At 38.3% G+C, this 12,368-nt stretch overlaps 2 protein-coding genes across 6 annotated transcripts in view; one reads left to right on the top strand and one right to left on the bottom strand.

Annotated features, from left to right (window-relative positions):
* PPP2R2B (protein phosphatase 2 regulatory subunit Bbeta) overlaps window positions 1-12,368 on the top strand; it is a 685,183-nt gene that overhangs the window by 72,143 nt on the left and 600,672 nt on the right. The gene's annotated exons all lie outside the window — the stretch shown is intronic.
* The window catches only part of STK32A (serine/threonine kinase 32A), a 127,109-nt gene that overhangs the window by 82,896 nt on the left and 31,845 nt on the right, over window positions 1-12,368 (bottom strand). For all 4 annotated transcript variants that reach the window (XM_061189805.1, XM_061189804.1, XM_061189807.1 and 1 more), the window contains exons 3-4: window positions 4,952-5,007; window positions 3,746-3,897 (exon numbers count right to left, since the gene is read on the bottom strand). In XM_061189805.1, coding sequence (XP_061045788.1) covers window positions 3,746-3,897; window positions 4,952-5,007 — 208 coding nt within the window. The remainder of the gene's footprint in view (window positions 1-3,745; window positions 3,898-4,951; window positions 5,008-12,368) is intronic.

Genomic DNA, 12,368 nt, shown 5'->3' with positions numbered 1-12,368 from the left:
ATTATGGTTGATGCTGGGACTCTGAAGGCTACGCTGAGTTCTCAAAGGTCTCTGATTCCGTGAAGAGGTGCTGGCACTCTGTCTGAGTCACAGATGATAGAGGTTGCTTCCAGGGAACGCATTTATGTGACTGTGTTGAGCCATCTCACGGGGCTCCCTTTTCGCACTCCCAGTACCAATGGTCCTTTTCATTTAACACAGACAATCGCATCTCCTCGTTTCCTGAAATCACACGAGGACCCTTGCAGTTCACAGGATGGGAGGAACGGGAGACGCGGGGCGAGGAGAGCTCGGAGCCCTGAGTGGCTGTGCGCAGCTGCAGGCTTAATCTCAATGAACAAAAGCCACCTGGGGATCGGCTGTGCTGGGCAGGACTGGGGCGATTGTTTGCGGGCTGTGGGTTGCCAGGGTTTTGTTAGAGGCCCTCAGGGAGGGGCTCGCAGGAAGATTGTATTTGCTTTTCTTGGATGCCAGCCCTGTCAGGCAGCCTTCACTTTATAACGTGGCCTTTATCTGATAACTGTGTTCTGAGTCGGGCCAGGTCTGTGGAGGCTGGAGAGGCTGAATTTTAATTCAGAAGGTGCTTCCACCCTTAACACTGATGCCCCCAGACTAGGGACCTTCCTTCCCTGAAAACCCTCAAAACACACACCGCCCACACCCCTCTTTCTCCTTAGCTCCTTCATGCACTTCTCATGGTTGATATATTCATGTGCTATTTGACTAGTAAAAGCCTCTCACGGCTATGGTGATGTGGGACACATCAGGGCCTCTGTCTCCTACTGCATCCCCACGATACGGGTCTCTGTTACAATTAGGGTCCCCAGGTTGAGCAAATAAAAATACAAGATGCCCACAAATTAGAAATTCATACAATGAGTAATTTTCAGTTAAAATATGTCCTGTGTGATACTTGGGACATCTACTAAAAGTTATCGGTTATTTATCTGCAATTCAAATCTAATTATGCATCCTGTATTTTATCTGGCAACCCTGATTATAAATTGTGATGCTCAGGAAATATATACATGAATGAAGGAATGAATGGGACTCATGCATAATCACATGCAGAAAGTACACACTGTTAGGAGTGGTTTCAAGGTGATAGGATTATTGGAGAATTTCATTTCTCTATGTGATTTTCTGTTTTTCAACTTGCAATGAGCAGAAGTTTTCAAAGATCATATGTGTATGTGTTTATACCAAGATATTCATAAACCAGCTTAACATTAGTGTAAAACCTGCTTGAACGAGAAACAATTTGTGTTTTCCTTCATCCTGAAAACCAGAATTTTCTGAACAAATCCCCAGAGGACATTTTGAGCATCCATGAGAAGATTATTATTAAAAGCAATATTGGCAGGCCTACACAACATATCAGCAAAATAGAGTACGTGAATGGGTACCGAAGAGTTCTAAAAAATATTGCTATTATTTTGTTAATCATAAAATGCTTCTTAAGAAAATCGGCTCCTGAAGTTTTGGGGATATAAAGCTCAGTCTAGTTAAACCCAGGATAGAAAGATCTTGATTAAATTGTACATAATACACAGGGAATCTTTTCTTTGATTTGCAGAATGCAGGTGGAAGACAAAACAAACATAAGCTCTTACAGGGAATGAGTTGAAGACTCTTCCTCCCTTCCTTCACCACACACAACTTGCCAGGATGCCTTGGGAGCAAGCACCCTTCAGATTTGTCTTTTGGGGTTCCATACTGGCCACCAGTGATGGGCACTTGAGAATGCTATGCCTTAATGGAGCAAGGAAATTAAAAGCTACCATTTGTAAGATGCTTACTATGTGCTGGGCACCGGGCAGAGCACTTGATCATACTTCACTCATAGAAACAACCCAAATTACACACATTAAGCGTACCTTATAACAATGGGACTCAAAAATGATAAAGTAAATTACTCACAGCCACACCTCCTGAAGCATTGCAAGGTGCTTAATAGTTGTGGAAAGATCACTTATATTCACTATGCTGTACTGAGTAAGGCAGAAAGCATTTATTAGAAGGAATAAAGATGCTGAAGTCTGAAGACTTCTATCTCAAGGTTTGAAAGACAAAGGGGTTTCTGCTGTACCTTTAGGAATGCCCCTTATCAGTTTCCCGTTCTGAATGTCGTACTGAATCATGGGGGTGGAGCTGTCTCTTCTCTCTCTTCTATCAGTGTTAATGGTGCCCAGGGTTCCACTGTAAGATTCAGTGTCAGAAGTGAGAAGAAGGGTAGAATAGGATATATGTCCTGTTATCGCCAAGTCAGCATGCACAGACAAGAGAATGATGTCTGGAATGAAACCAAGTGAGCAAGTAGCAAAATCTATACTCTTTGGCCAGCTTAAAGTCTCACAACACTCATGTTATTAAAAAAAAAAAAAAAAAGGGAATAGAATGAAATCAACATGGCCTCCTCAGGGATGACAGACAAGCATGAGAGGGCAAAATGCTAAATGTGCCCTTACAAAGGGTTCCTGGTCTTAAAAGAAGAAAAGTAGTTGGTTGAACTTTTGAAGGAGGACAATGTGAGTTTGAACAAAGGGAGGAACGTCATTGTGAAGAGAGGGAAAAAAAGGCAATTTGATGATTGCTAAGGATGGGGAAGAAAGAGCTTCATCCATTTAACTCTTTACACGGCAGCATTTGTGAATAGGCCATTGTAAAATACTGATTAAATACACCCAGGCTGGGCCAAAATGAGCTTCCCCATGTCTGAAGAGTGCATAAACTCTAATAGACCTATTTCCAAGTCACACAGAACCATCTTCTTTTCAACTGTGGCATAGAGTCTTCAAGCAAATTGTGTATTAAGTGAACTGTATTAATTAAAGATGGAGGGAGACAGGTTTTATGCACTGATTCCTCCAGAGAATCTCCCTAAACACACAGTGACATTTCGATGATTTTTCCATTAGTATTCTCTGAATAGAGATCTCTTTTTTTTTTCCCCTTTGCTAGTAAGTAAGAACTGCTTGGTATACATATTTAAATAACAGTCATACTGAATTAGCTTTAAGAACTGACTCTTAACATAATGGATGCATTAAAATGTAGAGCAAAACGAGCCAGCCACATAAAGACCTCCATGGGTAAGAAGAGAGCAGGAAGTAATAGATAATGCAAGCGTCTCCGCCATCTTCTAAGGCTTGGATTATGATAATGGCTTTAAGAGCAGATCAGTCATTTAATGTCTAGCTACTGACATAAATTAGCTCCGGTTGTGTTAAAGCCTATTTGGTGAGAAAGGCAGCACCCGTCCTTTTCCAACTCACAGGTATGTATGTGGCTGCTTAAGAAGTATGCTGCAAGGAATCAGGTTGATTGCCAATCACTTTAAGGAGAAAGTGTACAAGTTCTAACAGTCAACCTCATCTTCTGCCAGTGATGCCATACTTTGCACTCCAAGTCCCTGCCCCACAAGTAAGGGGGAAAAAGACCTAATGAGTGAGAAGACATCTGAACTCATTCCCTGCCAGCCTATTGAATGACAATGCTTTAAAAAAAATACTGACCTCAAGGACAAGGGGAAATATGGCAACTGAACTGAGCAGTATTTACTGGTGATAATGTAACATTTTTGTTTCTTTATAAAGTCAAAGAAACCAAGGCGAACGAAAGTCCCGAGAAAGATCCCAGTGAGGGTTTTGCCCATGCACACGTAGAAATCAGGATGTGTTTATGTAACAGGATTTGGGGGTGAAGGTAGGAGTGTCCCATTCAGAGGTCCAAGAAAACCACTTACCACAAATTAACCAGGAAAGGATGCTCCAGCCCCTGCATGATCTGGAGCTCCTTGAAGACATTCCTCACTTCATTGCGCTCCACACACTTTTGTTTGTTCATGTACTTCATCGCATACATCTTCTTGGTGTCATTCTTCTGTACGATGCAGACCTAACGGTGCCAACCAGAGTGAGAAAGTGATTAGGGAGATGATGGATCATGGGAATGAGACAGAACAAGACTGTTTATCACAGCATGGAGGCCCCATCACTTGCAAAGTCTCTGATGGTAAAGTTGCCACTTAGCTCTGATTTCAGAGTAAAAAATTTCATTTTCTTCCCCTGTACCAAGTCAATTTCTAAATCTCTGCCTTCTCAAACAAGTTTGCCTGTTTTTGCTTTTGGGGATTTTTAAGACAGCATTTTGGGGAAAATAGCTGCCTCCATGTCAGGAATCTTCCAATAACTAACAACATCCTTATTCTGCTTTTTAGTGACCAAAATAGGCATGACTAAACTGTCGAGATGAACAATATTGTGCAAGAATTTCTGTTGACAGCCATAGGTGATACAACCAAAAAGGACTTGAAGCATGGGGAAAAGCACTAAGCATGATGTGCATATTTTTGAAATTCTTTTAGAGGTTCATATAATGCCTGATAAAGTCGACAGCAGATGATTCTAAAATGCAAGTTCACTATGAAATATGAGATATTCTGTTAAAGTATGTTTCCACAAGACACAACAGTAATCAGGATATGAATCTAGAAGATCCTTACAAAGAATTGGACTGAATGTGTATGAATTTTATGGTAGGTTTTTTAAAATAAAACTATGGTACAATTGGGGAAAACAGAAATCAGGTGGCTTCTTTCCCACATGAAAAGATTTAATTCTTATACTGACAAGACAACTGTTACTGAATGTACTGGTACAACTTGCAAATGATTATGAAATCTTACTCTCCCCGTTAGTGTAGAGAAAGCCTCAAACTCTAGTGAGTAAACTGATTTGACTTTGAGATAATTCTGAGAACATACATGTTCATTATGTAGCTGCCTGTCTCATACTTTGCTCAAACTGTGGCAATAATTTTATAAAAACCCATTATAAAAACATCTCTGAATTATCATTTACTGTGGTCCCAGTAACTAATCTGAACCTTCTTGGGCTCTCTGTTGTCTGAGCTACATACCCCATTATTGGTTAATCATTTCGGTTCTCACCTTCCCAAAACTGCCTTTTCCAATGGCTCTTAAAATTTCAAAGTGGTCAAAGTTGACTGTAAAACAAACAGAGAGAACATCATGAGTGATTCAGGTGCTCTTTTAGTAGCTAATGAATAATATATAAAGATTGAACTAAACCTAAGTACATGATTTAAAACAACATTCCTTAACATGACCATTCATTCATCCAATAGACATTTCTTTAACACTTAATCACACTGCTTAGTACTGGGGGATATAGTAGTAATAGAGTAGAAATAAAATCTCTACTTTTATAGAGACTGTAGTCTAGTGAGGGCTCCACAGAGAGACTCTTATGGATTAAATAGTCACAAAATGAGTGGACAATTAAAACTCTTGGTGAATGTTAAGAAAGAAAGAAGTTGTTGGGCTCTAAGTGGATATAACAGAGGGTTTCACATAGGTGGCCAGAGACCTGGTCCTCTGTGCATACAGTTCTACTAAGGGTTGGCACTTTAAAAATCTTCTCCTTGTCTGTTTTCTCACTAAAACCACTCTTTCGTGTATCTAAATGATCTCAATTTTCCCAAGTAAGAAACTATTACACATGTAAGTTTATAGAATGAGTTGATCCCCAAGGCACAGATATCTAAGAGATGAGGATGATTATGAGTATAAAAGTCCATTTTATACACTTCATTTGAAGTTGAGATGATCTTTTCCATCTGCCATTTAAAAATTTCCACTCCTAAACTTTAAATGGAATATAATCTATAAAAATATTGAATCACTATGCTGTACACCTGAAACTAATACATTTTAAATCAACTATACATCAATTAAAAAATAATAACATGTTCACTCCTAGGAGTCAGAAGCAGTAGATGTTTAGTTTATAGATAGCATGGTCTCTTGGGTCAATGCTCAAGAAATGCTTGGTGAAGAGAAGAACAAAGCATAGATTCTCCCAGACAGGTGACATTCTTTGGTTCCTTGCCTTGATGATCTTCAGAAAATGTCCACTTTCTTTCCTGGTTTTTGAAATAAGGATTTAGATGAGTAAAATTCCAAATGAGGGATTTTAAGAATTTAATCAGAAAAGATTGCAAAATATAAGAAGGTGCCATTCTTCTCTTTAAAAGACATAATTTGTCGATTTCAAAAAAAAAAAAAAAAAAACCCCAAAATAATCAGATTAGCTCCTTCTGAAGGAAAGAGGGACGAGTAATGGGACCTCTCATCTTCCAAGCTTTCTCAAGGTTAAAACATTTTTATAATGTGACTTAATCATCACTTCTTCTAAACTCCCAACTCACTTTATTTCAGAAAAAAAAAACAAAAAACATTTAATCATGTGAGGCAGCATATTTATTACAAATAATCCTGGATTTGGCCTGAAAACAATGATGTAATTCTGGTAAATGACAGATTCTTTTTTTTAATTTTATTGAAGTATAGTTGATTTACAATGTTATGTTAATTTCTCCTGTAAAGTGATTCAGTTATACATATATGTATATTCTTTTTCATATTCTTTTCCATTATGGTTTATCACAGGATATTGAATACAGTTCCCTGTGCCATACAGTAGGACCTTGTTGTTTACCCATCCTATATATAATAGTTTGCATCTGCTAATCACGAACTCCCAGTCCTTCCCTCCCCCACTCACCCCTTCCCCTTGGCAACCACAAGTCTGTTCTCTAGAACTGAGTCTTTTCTATCTCATAGATAAGTTCATTTGTATCATTTTTTTAGATTCCACATATAAGTGATATCATATAATATTTGTCTTTCTCTGTCTGGCTTACTTAGTATGATAATCTCTAGGTCCATCCATGTTGCTGCAAATGGCATTATTTCATTCTTTTTTATGTCTGAGTAATATTCCATTGTATATATACCACGTCTTCTTTATCCATTCCTCCGTCGATGGACATTTAGGTTGCTTCCATGTCTTGGCTATTGTAAATAATGCGGCTATGAACATAGGGGTGCACGTATCTTTTTGAATTATAGTTTTGCCTGGCTATATGCCCAGGAGTGGGATTGCTGGATCATATGGCAACTCTATTTTTAGTTTTTTGAGGAACCACCATACTGTTTTCCATAGTGGCTGCACCAATTTACATTCCCACCAACAGTGTAAGAGGGTTCCCTTTTCTCCACACCCTTTCCAGCATTTGTAATGATGTCCTTTCTGACTGGTGTGAGGTGGTACCTCACTGCAGTTTTGACTTGCACTTCTCTAATAATTAGTGATGTTGAGCATCTTTTCATGTGCCTATTCGCCATCTGTATTTCTTCTTTGGAGAAATGTCTATTTAGGTTTTCTGCCCATTTCTCGATTGGGTTGTTTGGTTTTTTTGTTGTTGAGTTGTATGAGCTGTTTGTATATTTTAGAAATTAAGCCCTTGTCTGTCACATCATTTGCAAATATTTTCTCCCAGTCCATAGGTTGTCTTTTTGTTTATGGTTTCCTTTGCTGTGCAAAGGCTTATAAATTTGATTAGGTCCCATTTGTTTATTTTTGCTTTTATTTCTATTGCTTTGGGAGACTGACCTAAGAAAACATTGGTACAATTTATGTCAGAGAATGTTTTGTCTATGTTCTATTCTAGGAGTTTTATGGTGTCATGTCTTATATTTAAGTCTTTAAGCCTAAATGACAGATTCTGAGTCACCATTTTCTCATCTGTAAAAATGGGACTGACCCTGCTAGATAAGGAAACACTTTTTATCCAGAAAAATGCTAATAAGACAGTTTACTTACTTAAGTCATTCACTTGACTATGTTATCTTCCCAAACTCCTTGAGTTCTGAGTGTTTTTCATTCACTAGATCATAAACTCTATGAGGGCAGAGATTATATGTTGCTTTGTTTACCTGTGTTTTCCCGGCAACTCAGAAAATTCCTGGATTGAGGTAGTTGAAGGCATCTCTTTGCACTTCCCATAGAGCCTGGTACAGTGATTTACACGTAAATCTCACATAAATCTGGTTCTCAGCAAATAAAGTAAGCTGTAAAGATACAGAAGAACCCCCAAACAATTGCTTCTTGTCAACCAGAGCAGTGTGAGAATGTGGGTCTTCTAGGGAAGTGTTTTTCAAACTGAGTCAAGACCCATTAATAAGTTATGAAATAAATTTAGTTGTAATAAAGAACATTAAAAAGTTTAATGGAATAGAATAGATAATAAAATATCAGAAATGTCTCAAATGTAGTTAGAGTAGTATTGACTCTGAAACTTTTGTTTCAGTTTACATCTGTGTGTAGACAGACGTGTACTGTATCATGAGAATTTTTTTAGTCTATATTTTACTGTGAGTTGTGGTCAAAATAACTTGAAAAACACTTTTATAAGTTTTTTCTTAAGTTTCAACCTTTAATAACCAATACAATGATTTCCTCACACTCATCACATGAGGCTGAGTTATGCATTATGTACTATGGAAGTGTTAAAAAAAACACAAATAATCAAGATTTATTTCATTTTTAGCAAATCCAATGACTCACAGTGGTTTCTTCACTAGCAGCCTAGCCTACAATGCTGTAATGATGTTTTGAATCTCCAAGTATATAGCAGGTACCTAGAAAGCAGGAAGTTCCATTGCGATATCAATCCATTTCACGAACCATGTCTCTTTCTAAGCCATTTTAAGCTTTAATGAAAATGATAAAGGATTAGATGCCAGGTTGCTGATAAATTTCTACTAGCAGAACTGCCTTAATTAATGTCAGGTGAGGTCCCAGAAAAGTGGCAACCTTAAGGTTTTAGAGATACTACATCTTATTTATGCCTTTGTTTCTAGTCAGTCAAAGAAAGATCCAACTCCAGTCCAATGCCATAGTGCCTAAGGTCACTTCCCTGTATAATAATACATCCTGGAGAGAAAGCCGATGACACACTGAAAGTGACTGAAAAATAAGCTCTTATTCTATCCTTACGGTCCCTTCTTAAATGTCCAACGACAGCAACACTAGTTTGGAGGAAGGCTGATTGAAAAGGCAACCAAACCTCATCAATTCAGACAAAATGAGAGAGAGAGATGAAGTCAGAACTGTGGATTATTTTGTCAACAGAAAACCAGTTATATTATAGGCATATAGGATTTGCCTAAGGGGAGTATGCAATAGCACACCCACCGTGTGCTTAAACCTTTGATCAATCTGTGCAGTGTTAACCAGCAGATTACATGTGGCCCACAGCCAAAATGGGCCTGCTGCCTGTATTTGTGCCTCCTGTGAGCTAAGATTGGTTTTACATTTTTAAAGGATTTAAAAAAAAACAATAAAGAATATGCAACAGAGACCATATGAAAATCGATAATATTTACTAGCTGGCCCTTTACAAAAAATTTGCCAGACCCTGAGATTAAGAGCACAGTCTGTGGAGACAGACTACCTGAGTTCAAATTCCAGCTCCTACAATGAATACTTGTGTAATCCTGGCAATTTCTTTTTTTTTTTTTTCCTGGCAATTTATTTCCATGCTCTGTATCTTCATTGATAAAATAGGGATCAAAATAATACATACATCATAGGGTTTATAGCAAAATGAAATGAGTTAACATACGTAAAGTACTTAGAATATGAACTGGAACAAACTACTTTTACTAGTACTACTACTACTGCTTAGGGAACAGGCTAATTCAGAGCTCCCAGCAAATACCACGGTAAGCTGCTATCATGACACATGGATATTAGCAGGCAACACGGAAGTAAAAGGCAGCTGTCAGTGTCATTTCTACACATCTGGGCTTTGCAGTCTGTGGTGTGGTGGCCTTGCAGCAGTGTTTTCTTCAATCTCTGAAGCAAAGTTAACCTTTGTTGTGGCTTCTTCTTGTGTCTTGTCCTTGTATCATGTTCTAAAACTTTCCTTCTGGTTCCTGGAGAAGCTCTGGTGCCAAGAAGATAAAAAGGGTCTCCTGGAGACCCTGTTAGACCCTGGGTCTTTGTGGGGTTTTGAAGGTCATGGTTGAGTGTAGGGAGAGACAGAATCTGGTTCTCACTTACACTGATGGGGCTGGGCCAGGGAATGTGGCCCGCGGGGAAACAAACAGGCAACAGCAGCTCAACCTCCGGCACCTTCCTCTCTGCCTCAGAGTCTTGCTTTCACACAGGTCTTCTCACCCCAGTCTTAGCAACCGTCATGTCAGTACATACAGTATTCTTAAGGCTGCCTGGAGGTATATCGGGTTAATAGACAAAGCTGAACAGATCCTAACGTTATGATATCCTATGGAATATTTTTATTTATTTTTAAAACTAAGTATCTTGAAAGGACTTATTTTAGAGTTTTTCTTTTGGATAGGTGCACATTCTCCACTAATCAACCAGACACAGAAATTCTATAGGCATTAGAGGTCTGTTTATGTATGTTTCCTTTGTATGTCTCATTGTATTCTCTCAATAACCTTACGGCTTTTACAGATCGGCGTGTTCAGCCTCAGAGAGATTAAATAATTGGCCATGATTATAACTAGTATTGTGACTCACTCATCTTGGGGTTAGGTTCGTAAGTCAGAAAGTAAGGCAAAACCTATTCAGTCAAAGCTACACATGTAAATCCTCGGAGAAGGTACCCCATTTGAAGACCAAGACAGTCCGTCAAAGTCCAATCCAGTTTGGTTTTCCTTGTGTGAGCACCCAAGGAATTGCATTTAGGGGCTATTGTATGAAAAACAAATGTTGAAGCACTAAAATCACACTCAGCTCTTTGGTAGGCTTTAATTTATAAGTCACACGGACAGTAAGACCAACTGAGGGGGCAGCAGTTGACTGTTATCACAAAGCCACACCCAACACTTGAGCGGAGGAGCGGATAGAATAAACCCACCTTCATGTAAATTCATATACACCTTTCTGATCCTGCACCCACATTCTTAATCTCTAAAGCTGTCTTAAGGTTATTCTTGCTGTGTGTCCACCCGTTCCAGAGGTAGAATCAGGGGAAGCAAGGTGGGACTTCTTCGTCTCTCCTTCTAGAATCACAAGTCAGGCTTTCCCAAGTCTTTCCCTAAACGGAAGCGTACTGATGGTGGGATTCAGGCCTGATGCTCTTTATTTCCTTTGTTCTACTTCTCTTACCATCTCCCCAGTCTAAACATTCTGGTCAATAAACAGTGTTGAAGGAAAGAAAAGGGGAAACACTTTTTAGACTTTGTTATACCACCCTGACACTTGGAATTTGGGAGAAGAGCATTCTAGAAAGTAAAGCAGAAAATCCATTCTTTTGTCTGCTTTTGAGGTAAAAATATTTGGAAAATATTTTATTTTTTCCTTAAAAATATTTCAGCCTTCCTAAGTATGGAATCATGAACATACGTGAGATTATTGAGAACCGCACTCCTTGATATTTCTGTAAACCTTTCTATTGATGAGAGAACAAGGACACCAGCGGTGGGACCCTAGATAAGTTACTCCATCTTTTCAAATCACAAGGTCCCCATCTGTAGAGCAGAGCTAATTGGTTTTGAAGATGAGATACTATAAACCAGAAGTATAATGTCTGGCCCACTGAAAGCTAAAAGTTACAAATGATAAAAGTACAATTATTCAGAGAAAATTAAGTCTTCTTCCCATTCCAAAATTTTAGTTCTATTCCTAGAAGGCAACCACTATTAACCATTTCTTCTGTATCTTTTAAGAGATTTTTTCCTGCATATTATATGTATTCCCTTCTGACAGCAAGGTACTAGCATTCCTGTAGGAACAGAGATTATAAGCCCTTTCTACATAATTATACTGTTTCTGTCCTTTCATACCATTACATATAGCTCTATATCTATTTTAAATAGTTCCTTTATACTTCATTGCATAAATATACCATAAAATATATAGCCTGTTTATGGACTTTCAAAGATGATTTAATTATCTGCTATTTCCTACAATACTACCATAAACATCCTTGATCTGATCAGCTTATGTACATGTGTTGTAGGCTAACTTTATAAAAGTAGAACTACTGGGACAAAGATTATGTGGATTTTCCAATTTACTGGATATTGTCAACAGCACTCCAAAGATGTTGCACCCACTCTCCTTCCAGCAACGTGTAAGAGTGACATTTTGTCCACCTTCTTGCCAACACTATCACATCAACTGTCCTTTATCTGACAAGTGAAAAAAAATTGAATTATTTACTTTATACAGTTGACCCTTGAACAATGTAGGGGGTTAGGGGTGCCAGCCCTGCTCTCAGCAAAAATCCACATGTAATTTATAGTCAGCCTTCCAAATCTGAGGTTCCTCCATATCTGTGGTTTCGTATCTGCGGATTTAATCCAAGGTAGATCGTGTACTACTGTAGTTACCATAGTACGTATTTATTGAAAAAAATTAGTGGACCACACAATTGTTGTTCAAAGGTCAGCTGTATTTCTTTAATGAGTAAAGTCTCATATCTTTGTACATTTATTTTTTCAAAGAACTGCCTATTCATATATTTTG

The sequence above is a fragment of the Eubalaena glacialis genome, chromosome 4 (assembly GCF_028564815.1).
Source record: "Eubalaena glacialis isolate mEubGla1 chromosome 4, mEubGla1.1.hap2.+ XY, whole genome shotgun sequence".
Lineage (NCBI taxonomy): Eukaryota > Metazoa > Chordata > Mammalia > Artiodactyla > Balaenidae > Eubalaena > Eubalaena glacialis.
Note: the sequence above shows the minus strand (reverse complement) of the source record. Positions and strands in the feature narration are given on the sequence as shown.